This window comes from Pelophylax lessonae, assembly GCF_965119305.1.
Source record: "Pelophylax lessonae genome assembly, chromosome: 8".
Classification (NCBI taxonomy): domain Eukaryota; kingdom Metazoa; phylum Chordata; class Amphibia; order Anura; family Ranidae; genus Pelophylax; species Pelophylax lessonae.
The window spans coordinates 240171011-240192697 of NC_138775.1; the positions used below are offsets into that span (position 1 = coordinate 240171011).

A 21687-nucleotide genomic window follows, 5' to 3' on the forward strand; every position below is an offset into this window, starting at 1 on the left:
ACATTTACATTTGTATATATAATATAACATGCAGGGTTGGACAGTCTGAGCCCTTGTTCTACATGTGCCTTCCAAAACCCAGCCTCAGAATGTGGTGGTGACATTGGACCAACATGACTGCCAGGCAGGTAGCATTGTCAGGAGAGGATAACAATGGCTGCCCCTCATATGGTCTCCCTTCTGTAGATAGTGTACCCCTTCTACTTACCTGTGAGGCTAAATCACCCCTCATCCTGGCACTTGGCCATGTTTGTGTGTGTGTGTGTATATATATATATAATATATATATATAATTTGTGTTTTTGCATATTAAAGTAGCACTGAATGCAAAACTTTTTTTCCCATTTTGGATAGTCAAGTGGGATTTTTGTTCCTTGCCATTCTTCTATCAGATTACGCCTACCTACCAGATTGTGAAACAGGAAAGACGTTCCGACAAAAAACACCTATTGCGCATGCGCTATGCGTTCCAGCATGAGTTCCATGACAGGTAGCGGTAATCTGATACCCACACCCATGCGGACATCTTACTACACCAAGCTATGTCTTGAATTTCAGAGTAATTTTAGCAATAAAGTGAGCGTATATCAATAAATATAATATACTGACATCTGTGATGCTGTTTTGATGTTACATTTTGAAAGAAGATGGCCGGCATTAGTAGGAACGTGGCGGAGGCCATATTGGTTCACCCCGCACTGCTCAGCGCTAAACCTTTATGCTTTCAAACTAAAACATCCAAACAGGATCACAGATATCCGTATACTATATTTTTTTTTATATACGCGCACTTTATTGCTAAAATTTACTCTGAAATTCAAGACATAGTTGGGTGTAGTAAGGCTCCATTCACATGTGAGCATATGGATCGCGGGCAGAACCGCCGCGGTTCCGCCCGCGATCCGAAGATTTATTGCAAATCGCGGGACGCCTAGCGTTGCCCGTTGATTTGCAATAGCCCCCCAAACGCCGAGCGATGTTGCCGCGATTTCCGCCTGCCGAATCGCGGCAACATCGCACAAACAAAATCGCGGGACGCAATACGATCCAAAGAAGTACAAGAGCTTCTTTGGAGCGTATTGCGTCCCGCGATTTTGTTTGCGCGATGTTGCCGCGATTCGGCAGGCGGAAATCGCGGCAACATCGCACAAACAAAATCGCGGGACGCAATACGATCCAAAGAAGTACAAGAGCTTCTTTGGAGCGTATTGCGTCCCGCGATTTTGTTTGCGCGATGTTGCCGCGATTCGGCAGGCGGAAATCGCGGCAACATCACTCGGCGTTTGGGGGGCTATTGCAAATCAACGGGCAATGCTAGGCGTCCCGCGATTTGCAATAATCTCTGGATCGCGGGCGGAACCGCGGCGGTTCTGCCCGCGATCCATACGCTCACATGTGAACGGAGCCTAAGATGTCTTGCATGGGTGTTCTCTCAGATTACAGCTACCCATCAGATCATGAAGTGTTTGGAACACATAGCGCATGCGCAGTAAGTATTTTTTGGTTGGAACCTCACTTCCATTACACAATCTGATAGAACACCATCTGTTTTCCTATTGGGGAGATTTCTCTTCACTTCCTGTCCCATAGCCACAACTGGAAGTGAGAGGAAATCCCAGGCTAGTGTCTCCATCAGAAGATTTCCCCTCTATTACCATTCTGGTGACAACCAAAAATTTGGAACCATCTTTCAATTTCATTAATGACTGTAAACAGGACAAATAGAAAGCAAATCTCCCTAATGGGGACACAGCAAAAAAAAAAAAACTTTAAAAATGTCCTAATCCCTCTCCACTCTCTCCAAAACAAGCGAATATATATAAAAAAAAAAAAATTATACTTTAACCCAGGGCTTGACAAATTTGCTTGAAATCTAGGAGCCAGCTAAAAAATTAGGAGACAGTTTTTTTTTTATTCCTGCATGCTGAATGGCCGGCTTCTGTCGTACCGGCTGCCATACACACGGACCCAATGGCGGCCAGTTTTTAATGACTAGGCTGATGTTGCCCGGCATTTGACCCGTGTGTACTTTGTTTACTTCTTCTGAGAGATATTAAAGGAACACTTCAACCACCATGACCATTTCAGTGATTTGAAGTGGCGATGGTGGTAGGAGTCGGAAACACTGCGCATGCTGGGATATTTACAATTATGTGCTGGGGGATGGTTGCACCCCTAGGACATGTGACTTACTGCTGGCTGGTTCTGCTGTCGGGAAATGCTGGCTCCTGAGACACATGACAGACAACGGAGAGTGTGAGGAACGGCGCTGGAGGAAGCAGCGGCTGCAGTAGAGAGCAGAGCCATTGCTTCCTGTATCTCTCCTCTCACAGGCGGAGTGCATATGTCATCACTCTGGACAGGACCGAGCCAGACCTATACGGGAAGCATCAGCTCCGTTCTGTCACAGATGACAGATAATGTTCTGTCGCCAGACATTCTAAGTCTCCTGCGAGGTGCGGGAGTCTCCTGCATGCGTGCGCGGCACTTGTGGGTGTCGGGGAGCCGCAGCCTGCATGTGGAAGACTCCCGCACCTCGCAGGAGACTTGGATGTCTGGCGACAAGACACCCGCCGCAGTGTAACCCAGGCGCCAGGCCACTAATTCAAGTCGCCAATGCGACCTGAGGCCTGGGTTTTGTTGAGCCCTGCTTTAACCGCTTCTGGAACGCCCCACGTAGATTTACTGCAGCGGGACAGCCTCGCTGCGTGAAATCTTGTACCTGTATGTGATTTCGCTCATCCTGATCTGGGACGCGCACCACCAGTGACCAGCTCCCGGTGTGATTGGACGCATCGGGAGCCAGTCAGCGGGTCCAATGTTCCCGAGGCAGAACAGCTGTCTGCCTATGTAAACAAGGCAGATTGCCATTCTGTGACAGGAGAAGACAGAGATCTTGTGTTTCAGGAACATGGATCTCTTTCTTCCCCCAGTTGAAGCCCCCCCCACAGTTAGAAAGCACCCCCTAGAGACACATTTAACCCTTTGATTGCTCCTGATGTTAACCCCTTTCCTGCCAGTGTCAGTACAGTGACAGTGCATCGTTTTTAGAACTGATCACTGTATTTGTCACTGGTCCCCAAAAAAGTGTCACTTAGTGTCCGATTTGTCCGCCGCAAGCATGACCGCCAAGTGCAGGCAAATGTTTATATGCTGTATGCTTGTTTAGTTTTAGGACTGTAAAATGAATCATTCCAGGCAACTGGTAGTTTCAGGATGACTGCCTGCATTGGTAAGCATTCGCAGTCTTCTGCTGTCACAATGCATGCCAGTAGAAGAAATAACATTATTCTCTATGGTGCTCGTTAAATGTGGTGCGCTGTGACTCTTGAAAAGGTGCCGGTGCTTCTTTAAATGTACTTTTTTGGCCCCATGCACTTCAATTGAAATGTATTGAGAATGCATTTTAGTGTTTTTATATATACCAACCAGTCTCCTGGCAACATCTCCCTCTAACCAGGCTGCAGATAAAAATGGAGAGAGCATGCCAGACCATGCTTTATGCTGAGGAGCTGATAAGGCTGGTGCGTGAAAGGATATTGCTCTGTGATTCCCAGGGACATTATTACAAGGATTGCTGCAGGCGGGCCAGGGCATGGAAGGACATTGCCCTCCCAGTTGTGCCTCTTCAGCCTCACTTCAACCACAGCGGCTATCCACAAAAAAGCTGCCAAGGAAATGACTGGTCCTCTGGGACTCAGCTTACACTGGGCTTACTTTCCTCTCTTCTGCCAGCTGAGCAGAGCAGTGAGAGAAGGGTGCTGCTACATAGGCGCAGGGATAGGCAACCTTGACACTCTGGCTGTGGTGAAACTACAAATCCCATAATGCCTCTGTGAGCCATGTCTGTGACTGTCAGCCTTGCATTGCCTTTTGGCTTTTCTAGTTCCACAACAGCTCAATTGCCTAGGTTACCTACCCCTGGCTTAAAGGATAAGTTTACCTTTTTTATTAACTACTTGCCTACTGGGCACTTAAACCCCCTTCCCATCCAGACCAATTTTTAGCTTTCAGCGCTCTCACATTTTGAATGACGATTGCGCGGTCATGCTACACTATACCCATATGAATTTTTTATCATTTTTTTCACACAAATAGAGCTTTCTTTTGGTGGTATTTAATCACCTCTGGGTTTTTTATTTTTTTACAAAAAAAAAGAAAAAAGACAGAAAATTTTGAAAAAAAAATGGTCACTGATAGTCGTCACTGATAGTCGTCACTGATAGTCGTCACTGATAGTCGTCACTGATAGTCGTCACTGATAGTCGGCACTGACAGGCGGCACTGGGCACTGACGGGTGGCACTGATGAGCACTGATGGGCAGCACCATCAGTGCCCACACTCAGTGCCCATAGTGCTGCCAGTCAGTGCTCATCAGTGCCTAGATGAGCAGGCACTGATGGGCACTGACTGGCAGCACTATGGGCACTGAGTGTGGGCACTTTGTGTATGTTTTTTACCTTGTGTAATCAGGGCACTGGTGATCAGTGCCCTGATTACATTCCTCTGTGTCCCCGACGGCTGATCGGTTCTGCTCCTTCCTCACACTGCAGTCTCTGTGTGAGAAAGGAGCACTTGCGATGAGAGATGATCTCATATGTTTACATATGAGATCATCTCTCATTGCATGGGCCGATCACGTGGTAAATGGCCGCTGTGATTGGCCATTTACCACGATCTGTGATTGGCTGTGTCCAAGGGACACGGCCGACACAGATTTTCCCCGATGCGCGCTCGCGGGAGCCTGTCTCTGGGAGGCCGTTTAAAGACGGCCTCCCGGAAATTTGAGTCCACGCTGCAGCCGTACTTCGGCTATAGCGCGGACAGGAAGTAGTTAAGTTACATGTTACACCCATATTCAGGGTGTAACATGTTACAGATGCACCGTCCCCCGCTCCCCTGTTTTCACAGCTAGCTAGCTGTAGCAAAGCTTACAAAAAAGTAAAAAAAAAAATTGCCACATATCTTTTCATGTAGCTAAAAATCTTACTTAACTTCTATGTAATGTAAAGGAGGGGGCTGAACTGTTAAGTTTACTTTTAAGTTAAAGTTTACTATTCTGGCAGATCTCAGTATTAGTTGTAAACTAGATGTGCACACTGTCTGTCCTAACAAAGGTTTAATGGAGGGTTAATACTCTCTTGTCCTCTCTATTTGCATCTGCTCCAAAGAAACAACTAGGAGGGTAAGAAATATATTTTTTTATTTTTAGGTTTGCTGTGTGAATAGGAACCTATACCAAACACACAGTGGTAGGTTCCCAAATCTGACTGCTAAAGTGGAAATACCGGTGAAAAGAACCTCTTACATGTTCCTAGCCTGATTAGTCTGGATCAGCCTTTCTCAAACTTTTAACCACAGAGGAACCTCTAAAATCATTTTGAGGTCTTGCCAAAACCAGTTTATTGTGGTCCAATTGAAAAAAATGCTCCTTACATTGGTGGTCAAAAGAAATATTGTACCCACAGTGATGGTCAGGATGCCACCCTTAGAAGCAGCTAAGAGAGATTAATGGTGTCATACTGATGGCTTTGCCACGTGGCATTGGCTCTGGATCTATGCAGGCACCATCAAATGAGAGGTCAATTATCCACAGCCCACTGAACCCCTGGTAACCTCTGGTGGAACACTGGTTGAGAATGGCTGGTCTGGATGGTGGTGATTTCCAGCAGGCCACTATGGGGCTGCTTTTCAGTCTTTGGGATTTTTATATCCATCTGAGTCGTCCTAAAACAGAGCTAAGGAGTGTGTTCATTTTAAGGTGGTATGCAGTTATTTCTTTTAAGAATGATGGATGCTTTTTTACAATAATGCATAAAAAAAAAGAACCATTGAACCCTTTTAGTTACAGCGTCTTGGCATTCAAATGTAGGCAGCTGTGTAATCAGCGGACAAGGCCAGTAGCTAGCTGGGTAAAATGTGTGTGTAATACGCATCTACTCTTTTGGCTAAATCAGTTTTTTCTTTGGTATAGAAATCATGACAAAGTACTTTACCAGAGTTAAAAGGCGGCGTGTGTACAGCTGGCATGGGAGACCAGTGATCAAGGACCGGAAACAGTTACACCTTCAATATGGGTAAATGGTTTTTATTTTTTTGTTATATTATTTCTCTCCATGTATGATGCATTTTTAGTGAAGTTCTGTGATTAAATACGTGGTTAACCATGTAACACCCTGAACCTGACATTTCATTTTAGGGGACTTGTTATGAAATCAAATGGAAGTGAAGCTACTATTCTACCCGGGGACTTTGTACTGATTGAGGGTGATGATGAAGAGAGACCCTTTGTAGCATTGGTAAAAGAACTTTATGACGACGGTAAGAAAATCTGCTTGCATGCTGCTGTTAGACTGCTTTGGGATTATTTCACACATCTTGCCATGTTGGCACTCACTCTGGGTATGATTTCTGCCTTTCAGGGGGGTTATGAAAGACCTAAGGGAAGGCGTTAGCTGGAGGTTATCTTTAGGTCCGGGTCAGACTTATGCGATGCGGGAAGGCTGCGAATTCGCAGACTGTTCCCGCATCGCAAACGCACCCCTGGCATTTCACACTGCCATATGCGATACGCTGGGGGTGTCAATGAAATGTTAACGACACCCCCAGTTTGATCGCATATCGCAGTGCGATCTTTACAGTTCGCACAGGATCGGATCGCACAAGTGTGAACCACTGTGCGATCCAATTCTGATGCGGCTGAAAAAAAGGGTCCTTTGTATGGCTAAATTCGCACCGCACCCGCAAAGTGTATGGCTGAACTCGCACCGCACAGCCGATCGTATGTAATGAAGGAGCAGTGCGCTCCGACATTACATTCGATCACCGCAGCCGCACATATGTGAACCGGCACTCTGTTTTGGGATGAGGATTGATGAGAACCTGTCAGATTTTTATTGCTGTCTGTGACCCCATTGTAGAGCGATTTCATTAAATATGTGGTTATTGGGCCAAGAGCACAGCAGTAATAATAGATAGGGGTTCCAATCCTTCCCCAACCTATCCAAAAATTAACAAATTGTGTTTGGAGTGCATCTACCAGGAAGAACTCTACTTGATTTTGATGCTTCTGATCTGAGCACCATATAGCTATATTAGATAAACAGTAAACCCCCGCTCCATCGCGGTTCCGTTTTTGCCGTCCCGGTATATTGCGTTTTTTTTTTTTTGTAGTGTTATTTTACTATATAAATCATTAAAAATGAAATATTTTTGTGTTTTCCATAGCTCTTGCTATGTCTCTCAGTATCTTTTATGTGTTTAAATGTGTTTCTATTGTTTTAAAAGTGTGTTTAAAGACCTTAAAATGCTTTTACACGTACAGTGACAGTAAAAAAAAAACATGCCTACAATGCATTTTAATAGGGTTTTTCTATTTCGCGGATTTTCACTTTTCGCGGCTGGGTCTGGAACGTAACCCCCGCAATGGAGGGGGGTTTACTGTATCTTTTTTTTTTTTTTTTCTACAACAAGCACCTTTTACATCTTCAAATCCCAGTTTATAATAATTTTTCCGATTTTTACGATTTTGAATGCTCAGTTTGTCAGCTTGGAGATCATCTCCAGTTCCAGGATGATTCCAAGCTTTAAATCCAGCATATTTTTTGGTCAAGTGGTTTAGACACAAAAAAAAGTGGACTTTGTTGATGATATTGTCCATATTTTAGTCTTTGTAACAAAAGCGATAAGTGAATGAGTAAATTATTTATGAATGTTTTGTTACGTAGTGGAGGAAAATTTCATATCTGCAGCTTTTTTCTTTTTCCCACCGCAGGTGAAGAAAAACATGCCAGCAAACATGCCACTGTGCAGTGGTTTTTACGCTATGAAGAGGTGCCCTTTAAGAAGAGGAAATTGCTAGGCAGGGAGCCCCACCCTCAGGAAATCTTCTTCTATGACTCCAATACATGTGACAATGACATTGATGCAGAGACCATAATTGGGACTGTTTTGGTAAGTACAGGGAGTGGGCAATCGGAAGCCTTAATGGCCAACTCTGGGCATTAGTTACCTCTACCACCCCCTAACACATTGTCCAATTGGTTTACACTACGTTTATACTACTGTTAAAGCACTTTTTGCCTGCTGTACTTCTGACCCGAGCTGAACTTGAGTACTGCAGTTCTAATAGACACAAGGTACTAATAGGGTAATTCTAATTATATAACTTATTATATATTATATTATTATAACTATTATAATCACAATGGCAAGCGCTCATTTGTTAGCACAACCATGTGACCACACTGACCAAAGAGACTTGATTCTTTCTTCCTGGAAGAAGGCTTAGATGTGGCCCGCATGATTGGCAGTGGCGGCTGGTGCTCAAAATTTTGGGGGGGGTGCAAACAGAAAATGTAATAGTCATTGCTTTGCAGCAAAAAACGCTGTAAAAAATTGCATGACTTTGAGGTCACAAAAGTGTGAAAGGGGCCTTCAGTAATCAATTTATAGTGTGCCCCCTTTCAATGCAGAGTGACCAGCGTGCCCCCTTTCAATGCAGAGTGACCAGCGTGCCCCCTTTCATTGCAGAGTGACCAGCGTGCCCCCTTTCATTGCAGAGTGACCAGCGTGCCCCCTTTCATTGCAGAGTGACCAGCGTGCCCCCTTTCATTGCAGAGTGACCAGCGTGCCATGCCCCCTTTCATTGCAGAGAGACCAGTGCACTTGCCTGCAGCGGCGGCTTCTCCTCAGTCCCCCGCGTCTGCTCGAGTCCTCCCGCCTCCTCCTCGGCTAATGGCATGGGTCGCCTTTCTGATTGGCCAGGAGTAGGATCCGTGTGACAATAGCGAATTTTCATTCGCTATTGTCACACAAATGGGTGGGCTCGGGCGCAGAGCTCTGCGCCCCGGGTCCACCCTTTAGGTGATTCAGGAAAAAAAAACCCCCATTGAACTCCATGCATCCGGCGCCCCACATGTAGATTAGGGGGCCGGACGCATGGATGGGGGGGCGGCACCCCCAACGCACCAGCCGCCACTGATGATTGGTTCGCTGTGCTGCTGCTCACCGCTCAGTCAGGAGAACTAGCTGCAGGGCAGACTTTTACTCACTGTGAGTCCTGACTTCTCTGTCTTCCATCGCATGTTCCGGCGATGTGACTATTGCCCAGGCTCACTGCTCGATGTCGATGTGAACATCGAATATCGTTCAGCCCTAGTGTGCACACCAAAGCTCAAACACACACTACTGATCACTCATGATGTTCATTCAGAAAGGGAGGGGGCCGGCAAATTATATATTTACCGGCCCCTTTCCCCACTTATCCTAAAACATTCCCACAGCAACAGCTGGCTGGAGAGGAGGGAAGCCGGAAGAGCTGTGGGGGTAAGAGGGAGGGGAGCCAGGGCAGTAGGGGGAATCTGTGCTGCACAGGGTGATTGGGGTGTGCCTGGGCACACCTGGCACACCCTGTGTGCACACCTATGGTGACAGCTTTTGCTACATAGGTACAGAATGTTGGGTGCAGGCCTAAGGCCCTTGTTCTGTATTGCTGTCTATCTGGCTATTTTTGTCTTTGGAGTCTGCTGGTCTGTTTGCCTACTGTCCCAGGGTTTCCTGTGCCTTAACCCACTCTCCCTACATTTTGTTGTTGTGAGCAGTAAACTCTTTTGTTCAGCCTAAAAGTGACTGGCACCCATTTTTATTTACTGGACTTGGTATGTAAGCAAACATATATTTACCCGAAGAGAAGAAAGATCTGTTGAAGATAGAAACTTCAATCTCCTCCTGAGACAGGCAATATCCATCAGGGTAATGAGGCTTTTGGGCCTAATGACGGTATCTGTCCCAGCGATCTCATGGGCTCAAGCACACATGAGAATACTGCAGAATTTCTCCCTGTCAGTATGCAACGGGCAACAGAGTACCTTGAATGATCCTGCCAGATCAAGTAAGAGTCTCTGCATTGGTGGCTGCAGGAAGACGACTTGTCAAAAGGGAGATCTTGGAAGCAGGAAAATCCAGTCCAAATAACAACGGGCGCGAGTGTGTGGGGTTGGGGAGCCCACATGGAATGTCTGGCTATACAGGGAAAATGGGAAAGATCAGAGGCCGCCTGCTCTTCCAATGTAAGGAAACTAAAGGCAGTTTGGAAAGCTCTTCTCTCCTTCGGACCCAGCATTAGCCCCCGTTCACACGGGGGCGACCTGTCAGGCGACCTGGTCGCCTGACAGGTCGCTGTAGGTCGCCTTCCATAGAGAAGCTGCGGACCCGTTCTAATAGGAGCGACACAAGTCGCTCCGACTTAGAAAAAGGGTCCGGAGCTTCTTTGGGGCGACCCGGAGCGACCTGCATAGACTTCAATGTTATGAAGTCCGTGCCGGCCGCTCCGAGGTCGCGGGGCGAGCAGCGCGCCGTGACCTATGAGGTCGCCCGGCAAAGTAGCGTCGCCCCAGTGTGAACGGGGCCTAAAAGCGAGACTTATTTTGGTTCTATCAGACAATGTTGCAGCAGTATCCTACATAAACAAACAAGGGGGTACGTACGCAGGCTCCCTTCTTCCATGGAAGTGGCAAAGCTGATCCTTACATAGGCGGAAGAAAACACCCTCTCTCTGGCAGCCATTCACCTCAAAGGGAAGCTGAATTCCCTGGTGGATTTCTTGAGCAGGGAAAAGATTTTATCACACAGAATGGAGCTTTAATTATGAAGTGTTTGAGTCAATATCGAAGATGTGGAGTCGTCCTCTAATGGACTTGTTTGCCTCATCCAAAAATGCAAAAGTAGAGAAAAATGTTCTCATTTAACAGGACCCTTACAGTCTTGGTCTGGATGCTTTTGCATTTCCATGGTCAGAGGATCTCCTGTACGCCTTCCCTCCATTCAGGCTCATACCGAAAGTGATTCTGAAAGTCAAGTCCTCAAGAACGAAAATAATTCTAATAACTCCAGCCTGGCCAAAAAGGTCATGGTTGGGCGCTCTACAGAAACTTTCAATAGCGACACCCTGGAGGCTGCCAGAGAGGATCGATTTACTGATCCAGGGAGATTTGTGCCACCCGCAGGTGAGCTGTTTTTCTCTGAAGGCTTGGCTCCTGAGCGGTACCAGTAAAAATCAAGGGATTGTCAGAATAGTGACACGATCTTAACAGTAGGAAAAAAAAAAAAACTAAATTAATCAGTACTGCTTTGTTGCAAAATTGAGAGCGTTATCCTTGGGTGGCTTCCAGTTTTTTTTTTTTTTTTTTTTTTCCATTTATAGGAGGCAGTATAACCTGAAGGTTAGACTTCCCCCTGTCCCTCAACAGATTTTTCTTTCCTGGGATTTTACGGTAAGTTCAAAAATGCTATTTTATTACACCTGCTTAGTGAGCACGCTCGTTCTACTCCAACAAGAGACGAGATCATCACATGATGCAGTGATCCACCTCTGTCTCGCTGTGGCTGGCTGTCTAGCATTTTATATATTTAGCTTAGTGTTCCGTTTAATTGCCGCTTAACTTTTTTTCTTATCGCTGTGGTAATCTTTGTTTGTTATGCCTTTCTAGATATCCCAGTTGAAGCCTGATGATCCTTTCCCTGAACCCAAGAAATCTGAAAATATCTTGTTTCTGAAGCTGTCATGGGATGGAAAATCTTTTAAACCTCTAATGGCCAGTGTTCTTAAAGCAAAAGAAGGGATTGCTGTTGGCAATGGTTCTGTACCTAATAAATCTCTACCGACCCCTAACTTTTACCCCATGGAAGGCGACACTGCAGAAAGCAGACTTGTCACCCGCAGCGCCACCAAGTCACAGAAAAAAGACTCTGAGATAGAGTCCCGTCATTCAGCATCTAAGTTCTCCCATTCCAAGGATAGAGGGGCACAGAAACTACCCAATGGAACCAGCACCCCTGGAGCCAGGAAGAAGCTGGAACTGAACAGTAGGTCCTTCCTTAAAGTCCTACTGATCTAATCTGTTGCATTGCATGGTTTTATTTAACTGGAAGCTAGAGTGAGGTTGTGTTTATATTTAAGAAAGCTTGTACCAGCACTAGCCAAAGTGTGTGTTTTGCTGCACTGCAGGTGTGCAGGTATTTAACTGTGAGCTCTCCTGTTCATAATTCCCAGCTGTTTACCTGTCCAGTTTGAAGTGTCCCCTGACACCTTTGTGTTTAGCACCTGTTGCAATCTCTAAAATCTATCATATTTCCAGCAAGCAGAATGAGAGTTGTTCATAGTGAAATCGCAGCTGCAAAGACCCAACCATTTTAGCACATGCAGGTGCATCTGAAAAAATTAGAATATCATCTGTAAGGGACTCCCATCAAGTGTAGAGCTTTAAGGACACCGCCACTCGCTGTTTCTTATTTAAGGGCTTTCCTCGCCCATTCAATTAAAAGAAAAGTAAATAAAACAAAATGTGTTTCCCTCGCAGGGGTTTACAGCATTCCTTTGCTCACCAACACAATTGTCATTCAGCCCTTCCAGCTCTTGCTTGCAGCACTGCAGCTCTGGCCTTTTACTTCAGGCCCTTGTCTGTCTCCTATAGACTGTTCGCTCACCTCGTGCTGCACTGACTCCCACATGGAGCCCTCCTGACTCCTGGACCAGACCTTATGTCTGCTGACTCTCGGGGTAAAGCCCAGAACCTTGGTTCTGTCTTTCCTAAAAGACCCAGCTTACACCTGCACTATCGATGTCCTGGCTAGTTTCAAATCCTGGTCCCAGGATTGGAGATTTCCTTCCACCCAGATCGCTGTGAAATCTCCCGGTTCCAGGGCCCCAACTGGACTTTTCAAAACAACGAGGCATCTTAAAAGCCAAGTTTCCTCCAAATAAAACAATCCTTCTGGAGCCTCTCAAGCTGCCTGGTTGAAAATCCTGGGTGATTTACCCGCTCACAGCTAACTGCACTGTCGCACATCAAAAAGTTAATTTATTTTAATAATTAAATTCAAAAAGTGAAACTCGTATATTTTTATACAGATGCGTTACAAACACTGTGATATATTTCAAGCATTTTTCTTGTAATGTTGATGAATATGGCTTACAGCCAGTGAAAACCCCAAATTCAGTATCTCAGAAAATTAGAATATTACATAAGACCAATAAAAAAAAAAATAGGATGTTTAATACAGAAATGTTGGCTTACTGAAAGGTGTCCATGTACAGTATAGTATGCACTCGGTACTTGGCCAGGGCTCCTTTTGCATGAATTACTGCATCAATGCGGCGTGGCATGGAGGCGATCAGCCTGTGGCACTGCTGAGGTGTTATGGAAGCCCAGGTTTCTTAAATAGTGGTTTTCAGCTCATCTACAATGTTAGGTCTGGTGTCTCAGCTTCCTCTTGGCAATACCCCACAGACTTTCAATGGGGTTTAGGTCAGGCGACTTTGCTGGCCAATCAAGCACAGTAATACCATGATCATTAAACCAGGTATTCGTTTTTTTGGCAGTGTGGGCAGGTGCCAAGTTCTTCAGGAAAATGAAATCCGCATCTTCATTAAGCTGGTCAACAGAGGGAAGCATGATGTGCTCTAGAATTTCCTGGTAGAGGGCTGTGCTGACTTTATACTTAATAAAACACATTGGACCAACACCAGCAGATAACATGGCTCCCCAAATCATCACTGACTATGGAAACTTCACACTGAACCTTATGCGAATTGGATTTGGTTCCCCTCCACTCTTCCTCCAGCCATTTTCCAGTTTTCTTACGTAATATTCTAATTTTCTGTGATACTGAATTTTTGATTTTCACGAGCTGTAAGCCAGAATCAAAATTAAAAAGAAATACTTGAAACCTATCATTCTGTGTGTAACGTTCTGTGTGTAACGTATCTGTATCAAATCTGTTTCACTTTTTGAATTGACTTGCTAAAAATTAACATTGCGATGATATTCTAATTTTATAAAATGCGTCTGTAGATCTCACCAGTATAGTCTTGAGAGATTTAGGATGGCCAGGTAGCCTAACTATCCCTCAACAACCAATGAAATACAGGTTTGCGGTTAATTCGGCCTTTTCGAAAATTCTATGGCATAGAATCTCCTTGTTATTGGTTTTAAAGGTTGAAAAAGGGTTTTTAAATATAACTATTTTAGGTCCACCTAAATCTTCGAAGCCAGTTGATAGAGACACCTTCCTGGACGATGAATTTAAGCCTCTGGAACCAGCTGTCCCTAAACGCAAAGTGGCATTCTCTGGACTCCCTGACTCCCCTCCAAAGAAATTTGTCGATGAACAGGACATCTCTTCGTGCTTTGTTCCTCTACAACCAGATAAAGATTTCCCAAAACTTAACCTGAGATTGACCCCTCTAAGGCGTACTGTCCCAGAAGAGCAGAAATCTGATAAAACCCCGTAAGTGGACCCATAATCTGTAGCTATTGGCCTTTATTGATGGTTTTTATGTTTAACACATTAATTGTCATTGCCAGTTTCTAACCTGACATCTTCTTCCTAGCATTGAAATGAACAGTGGAAGAAAGTGTATCGACAAGTCTGAAACTTCAGCGGCATCCAAGTCCAAAACGCCACAAAAACTGAATAATACACCAAAGAGAAGCACAAGTAGTTCCAGGAGGTACTGACAATGTAATATTTATAGCCTCAAAACTGTCCTTCCATTCTTAAAGCAGATGTGAAGGCAGAAAAAAGTGTCCTTTTACGGGGCATGCAAGTACATAATACCTGTTCTGCCAGCAACGCACTTACACGGTTATAGGCTTCCTACACACAGCATTTATGTGAGTGGTGGACTAATTGGTGTCAGCCCTGCCTAGAGTAGTTTGCTAAGCTACTCAACCACTACCACTTTTGTATCTCTAAAATATGAAGGCTAATCATTCTGTAGTCCGTGATAAGATTTAGGAGGCTCTTTGAGATGCAACAAACTGTGCAGATGATATACAACGGCTCTAGATTTCTGTGGCGCAGTGCACAGCAGTGGTGTATTTTGGTTTTGTGCTGCCCTAGGCAAGACTAAAATTGGGTGCTCCCCCCCATGTAAATTTGCCCCACTTCTTTAACGGATGTGACTTCCTCCAGGATTGAAGGACTACAAGTCACAGCATGAACCCCTGAGATCTCAGGAGGGGGGTGAGAGGGGGTGGGAGAGAGAGATAGGGGTGGGTGAGGGGGGGGATGAGAGAGAGAGTGATAGAGTGAGGGGGGGGGGTGAGAATGGGGGGATAAGAGAGGGGAGGGAGAGAGGGAGGATGAGAGGGAAAGAGAGAGGTGTGAGAGAGAGAGAGAGGGGGGATGAGAGAGAAAGAGGTAGAGAGTGGGTGAGAGAGGGGGGTGAGAGAGGTGGCTCTAGCAACCATTGGCCAATAGAGTCTCAGGTGGAGGGGGTGGCTTTTTTGCTGCCCCCCTGCAAAGTGCCGCCCTAGGCCTGGGCCTTGTTGGCCTAGGCCAAAATACAGCACTGGTGCACAGTAATGTGTTGTCATGCATTACCCAGCATAGGTGTGTTGCTTTAGTGTGTTGAGGTGCCATTTTAGTAAATGACAATTGCAGCCCAATAATGCAGGTAACGGGATGGTGCTCACCCAGCCTTGGGTATTAGACTAATAGTTAATTTAAAATGCATCCCTGCTTTTAAATTCTTACGAATTAACTCCCCCTAATCCCTTGAAGATGGGCACCTTCCTATACTAAATTTAGTATTCCTACCAAATCTCCAAATATATGCAGGAAATTACTTTCTTATCTTTTTGTATTTGCTTATTCCAAGGCAAGCCCCACAGGCATCATGCTATGTGATGGGTCAGGGGAAATGTTAAAGTGATGCTAAAGCTGCATTTTTTTTTTTTTTTTATCACTTCTGGACCAAGCCCATTTCTGACACGTTTACAAGTTAAAATTTATATTTTTAGCTAGAAAATAACTTGGAACCCCCAAACTTTATATATATATATTAGCAAAGACTCTGGAAAATAAAATGGCGGCTGTTGCAATATTTTTATTTATTTTCTGCGGTATTTGCGCAGCGGTCTTTCAAGCGCCAATTTTTTGGAAAAAAATGAATTTCACTGCATTTAAAAAAAAAAAAATAAACAGTAAAGTTGGCCCAATTTTTGTATATTGTGCAAGATGTCATGCCAAGTAAATAGATACTGAATGTTACGGTTTAAAATTGCACACGCCCACTGAATGGCGACCAACTACAGTACATAAAAATCTCTATAGACGACGCTTTAAAATGTTCTAACGGTTACCAGTTTAGCTTTACAGTGTAGCTCTTTTTTTAGAATTATTGCCCTCACTCTGGGCGATACCTCACATGTGTGGTTTGAACACCGCTTTCATTTGTGGGCACAGCTTATGCGTTTTCTTTCATGCGCAAGCTCACGGCGATAGGGGAGCTTGAATTTTTTTCCTTTTTTTTTTTTTTTTCCCTATTTATTTTATTTTTTAACTTTAGCACAGTTTTTAAAAAAAAAAATCTGATCACTTTTATTGCTGTCACACGCAATGTAAACATCCTTTGTCACAGTAATAGGCAGTGACAGGTACTCTTTATGGAAGGATCGGGGGTCTAAAAAAAACCCCAAACCCCTCCAATGCACTTCAATATATTCAAAAATGCTGAAATCTGCATTTTTGAATACTGACAATTTTTTAAGTTCAGCACCTTTAGCCACGAGTAACCCGGCCGTGACGTCATCACACCGCTTCTGGGTTAATAAATTGGAGACCTGATCAAAGCCGAAGTCTGGGATAATCGGCTGTTACCACCTGAAAGCTGACCGCCGGCTCTAAAAAATGGTACCGGGATGATGCCTCTAGCTGCAGGCATCACCCCGATACGACCACTTCTCTGAGCTGACGTAGGGCTACATCAATTCCTGGGAAGTGGTTAAGTAACAAACATGTTATACTTCTCTGCTTTGTGCAGTGGTTTTGTGGGTCCCCCATCAGTGCTCCTGGCTCCCCCCCCCCACCCTCGGGTAGTGCCTCCCAGAAAGCCTCTTGCCCTGGGGGCACTGCTGCTCGCTGTTAAACTGCTGCTTTATGCATCCATAAGACACACAGAGCCACGGCTTGGCTAGTGGGGCTCCCTCTGCTGTCTCAGCCAATGAGGGAGAGTCTATCATGACATCGCTGGATTGAAGGAAGCTTAGGTAAGGATTGGGTGGGGCCGCTGCACACAGAAGGTAATAAACCTTCAGCCTTTAGAACCACTTTAACCACTTGCCGACTGCGCACAGTATATTTACTGCGGCAGTCAGCCCCTCTCAGGCAGAGCGACGTAGGTCTACGTCGCTAGCCTGTGAGGCTCTGGGGAGCGAGCGCGCCCGGACCCCTTCCCCCGCGCGTGTGACCGGCGGACCCGATGTCCGCCGGTCACTCGCCGATCGTTGGGGGAGAGGGAGAAAGGCAGGCAGCTAGTGTAAACAAGCCGCCTGTCATTCTCCCCTGTGTAGAAACAATGATCATACGGTTCTGCTATGTAGGACCGTTGATCATTGTTCCTACACCTCAAGCCACAGCCAATCACAGTTAGAATCACGCCCCTAGGGGGACACACAGCTCCTCCCTCTCAAAGTTAACCCCTTCACTGCCAGTGTAATTTTACAGTAACAGTGCATATATATATAGCACTGATTACTGTAGAAATGTCACTGGTAACCCCAAAAGTGTCAAAAATGTCAGTCAAGGGTCCGATCTGTCCGCCGCAATGTCGCAGTACCGCAAAAAAAATCGCAGATCGCCACCATTACGCGTTAAAAAAAAAAAAAACAACAAAAATGACAAAAATCTTTCCCTTTGTTAGTAAACGCGATAACTTTTGCGCAAACCAATTAAAATACGCTTTTTGCGATATTTTTTTTTTTTTTTTTTTTTTAACCAAACATATGTAACATAATACAAATTGGCCGAAAATGTTAAATTTTGATTTTTACTTTTTTTTTTTTTTTTGGGGAATTTCATAGATTTGCAAAATTGACGCTCCTTTTTTGTTTATAGCGCATTATCAAAAAATCGCACAGGTGATCAAATGCCACCAAAAGAAAGCTCTGTTTGTGGGAAAAAAAGAACGTCAAATTTGTTTAGGTACAGCGTCGCAACCCCGCTCAATTCTCCGTTAAAGTCACGCAGTGCCGAATCGCAAAATACCCCCTGGTCAGGAAGGGGGTAAAATCTTCCGGGGCTTAAGTGGTTAATGTCTGGAAACGGCTAAGTTTCTTGAGTCTGCAGCACTGGACGTGCTGCTGTGGAAGTGTGTGGTGGTAGTTTTGCAGGGTTCTCAGGGTGACAGTTGTTTTCGATATGATGATTTGTTTTTCTTGTCACCAGTTTTTCCCCCTGGATTCCAGAATTTTAACTGTGGAAGCAAAGTGTTATTGTATTCAAATTTTACCCATAAAGGTGTAGGAAGCAGAAAACTGCTTACACAATTCATACATTTAATGTTTGCATGCAGGTCTTCTTTAAATAACCACAAGAGATGCCTGATATAGGGGGGAACTATTATCACTTGAGCAGACAGAATCTGGATCATTTCTTAATGGCAACCAATAAGCTTCTATCTTAGCTTGTTCAGTTAAGGTCTAAAAATTAAAGCTAGAAGCTGATTGGTTGCCATGCACATTTGCTCGAATAATTCTCAGTGTTTTGGGGTTTGTATTGACATGCTGTATGCAGAAATTTTGGACTGCATTGGGTGCCTCTTTAAAACACTCATGAAGATGCCGAATAAAGCTGGCCAGACACGGCTAGTTAATTTTTTTTTATCAGCTAGTGGGCTTAATGGAAATGGAATCTCCATCCCACTCGGGACATTGTATCCTGACAGTGGTACAGCTGTTGATCACTAAGTTATTCAGCATGTCCCTTGTTGATAAAATGGTCGACTTTAGTAGGAATATGGCTGGTCCCCTGCAACCTTTTGGATGCCTACTTGTTTGCGCCATCTAAACGAACGTGGTATATGGCACATGATTTCTTATACTTCGGCTTTGACTCAGTGTGAAGTTTGTCTTTACAGTAAGAACAGATATGCAGAGCTAAACAAGAAGGTGCATCCTTAGTGTTTTGTAGACTTCAAAATATAGACCTAGCTATTAACAGCGTAAATTTTTTTACCAATAAAATGCAATTTTACCTTAACTGTTTAGATGAAATGTCTTTTTTTTTTTTTCTCCTCTTTCTCAGACCATCCAAAGAAATAAATGGTGAGGAACCACAGACCCCCCGATCCCGAAGGAAAACTGCACAGACCTCTATTAACCGGATCCGCAAACAGATAAAGTAATGTGTTTATGTATTTATATGTTATCAGATTCACCAAATCGTGATTAGTCAGATTTTTAAAACTATTACAGGCATAGAGGGGTTTGATTGGCTTGAATCTCTAGGCTTTATTTCCCCCTTAATTGTACATTACAGTGCATGGGGTATGTCATAGTCATGATACCTTGGTTATGCTGCCACCTTCAGCTGTACACTGACCCCCCAAAAAAAACAGGAATTCCCCATCCAGGCATAACTGCTCCGAGATAGCTAAGCCTCAGATTTTAGCCAGTGGTTTCAGGTGATGAATGTGCCTACAGATGTGTCTCTGAAGATATTGTTTTGTGGGCTTTAGTTCTCTATGGTCTATTGTGAACACATCTGCTGGGGAATGGAATGGTTTAATCTGGATTGATTGCCTAGAGCCTTGGTCCAACAGAAATTGTATCCTGTTTACGGAGCACCATACAGCAGTCTTAGTGTTCAAAATGGGTAAATCAGGTGCATGCACAATGACATCATTGCATGTGAAAGCCATTTTGTCTGTTCCTCTGAAATTGAAAAATGTGTATTAGCAACTCCTGACTGCAACAGCTACTGGTCAGCACAGCCACAAGACATCTACAGTGCAGTAGCACCAGTGCTCCGCACGTATTGGAACACTTGTATTGTGGGTCATTTTCTGTCTTTATATCTGGCCTAATCCAACATGCCTCTCAGCTTTGAGGCTGCTCTCATTTTGGATCAAACAGGCCTACTTACCCTCTGCAAGGCATGGTGTTACACAGGCTAGGTAGGTTGTTTTGTTGGACTCCAAAATCCCTTTATTAGATGATGAGGACGCACTGCCCAGCTTGCCCAGTAATGGCTTCCTTAAGGGTCAGATTAACTCTAAATCCCTGCCCTTATCTAATATTTCCCCTGACGCAAGGTCACAATCCTCCAGTTCTTTGTGTTGAGGGAGTAGTTTTCTCCTAGACTAGACATCCTCATGCATTTGCTGCAGATGCCCTGGTAACTCCTTGAGGTTTACCATGATTTGTGCCTTCCTTCATTGCAGTCTTCCTCACCTGTTGTGAATGATAAAGATTGAGAGCGTTTCTAATCGCACCTTCTTGGCCAAGGACTTTTTATGCCGATGCTAAGTGTTTTGGCAGAAGAACCATCGGCTCTTCCAAATCGGGCAGGTTCCTGTCACAAGGTCTGATATTCTATTTTGCTTTACGGTCACATGGCTGTTGAAGCCTGAGTCCTGAGAGATTTGGGTGTTTTGGCTTTGTAATCCCTATACTTCTCAAGGCAAAAACATTGAGCTCCAGGGCGGTTTGCCATTGTACGTGGAAGGCCTAATTTTTTAATTTGCCTTGTGTGAGGCTTTTAAGTTGTATCCCGAATAGTACATTATGGGGCAAATTTTGGCTTTTAATCATTTGGTGTAAAGAGCTCTTGAAGTACCATCAAAGACAGATTTCAGCCATAGACATTCTGTTTCAGAGACCTTTTGAGAAGGCTTCTCATTCCTTTAAAAAAAAAAAAAAAAAAGCTTTTGTTCAAGGTGTCTCAGATTGCTCTGCTTTTGTGAGCCTCATCATGCAGACTTCTCCTTCTGAATATTTTCGAGATTTCCATGTCGCTTTTTAGGTAAAAGGTTTTATTTTTGCTTGCCATTACTACAACAGGGTTAGATGATATTGAGGCCATGGTCCTCACCTTATGACTTTGTGTTGCCATTCTTTTGTTCTAATACTAGGCATTCTAAGGGGAAGGTGCCCTACTACTTTTATGCTCCAGCTGTGTAATTGATCTGAAATCGACCACTTCATTTCCACAGTCTGTTTGTTCTGCCTGAGGGTCTTCGTAAGGGTCAGGCTGCATCTCCATTCACTATTTCTGCATTGATTCATCAGTTTGTTTCTCTGGCCTTAATAGGATCAAGGGCAAGGTTCCACCTTTTCTGGTCAAGGCCGGTTCTACCAGAAGTGTCATTACTTGTAGGCAGTTCAGCATTAAAGAGGAAGTAAACCGCCCTCTGTAACTTTTACCTATAGGTAAGCCTATGATATGGCTTACCTATAGGTACTGTAAATATCTCCTAAACATGCACCGTTAAGATATTTACTTTTCATGCAGCCAGTGATATCACTGGCGCATGCACTCTAACGAAACGGCCGCCCATGCTGTTCCTTCAGAGCCCTGTACCATGAGCGATGGCTGCCGCGCACATGCGTGGCGTAATCATGGCTCCGGCCAATGAGACGGCCGGAGGAGGTGAACGCAGAAAGAAGATGGGTGAACATGTTGGCCATCTTAGCGGTGAGCGGGCGTTGCTGGAATGGCTTTGTTCTAAGGTGAGTATTTCTCTTTCGTTCATTGACAGACACAGCTCCTGATATTCATAACCATTGGGTAATACTGCCCCTTACAGGAGTAGGACACTAGGCAGAAAATAATTCTGGCTACACCCATGGGCAGTCCCAGGGGGTATACTCCCTCTCTCTGCTATAGCCATTCAGTTTTTT

The 21687-nt window shown here is 44.6% G+C and overlaps 1 protein-coding gene across 1 annotated transcript in view; it reads left to right on the top strand.

The window, feature by feature from the left end:
• Positions 1 to 5980: 5980 nt before the first annotated feature.
• The window catches only part of ORC1 (origin recognition complex subunit 1), a gene marked incomplete at its 5' end in the record, with an annotated part of 52063 nt that continues 36356 nt past the window's right edge, over positions 5981 to 21687 (top strand). Inside the window, 7 exons of the mRNA XM_082265312.1 lie at positions 5981 to 6078; positions 6201 to 6322; positions 7776 to 7954; positions 11491 to 11866; positions 14032 to 14290; positions 14394 to 14513; positions 19091 to 19186. Coding sequence (XP_082121438.1) covers positions 5981 to 6078; positions 6201 to 6322; positions 7776 to 7954; positions 11491 to 11866; positions 14032 to 14290; positions 14394 to 14513; positions 19091 to 19186 — 1250 coding nt within the window. The remainder of the gene's footprint in view (positions 6079 to 6200; positions 6323 to 7775; positions 7955 to 11490; positions 11867 to 14031; positions 14291 to 14393; positions 14514 to 19090; positions 19187 to 21687) is intronic.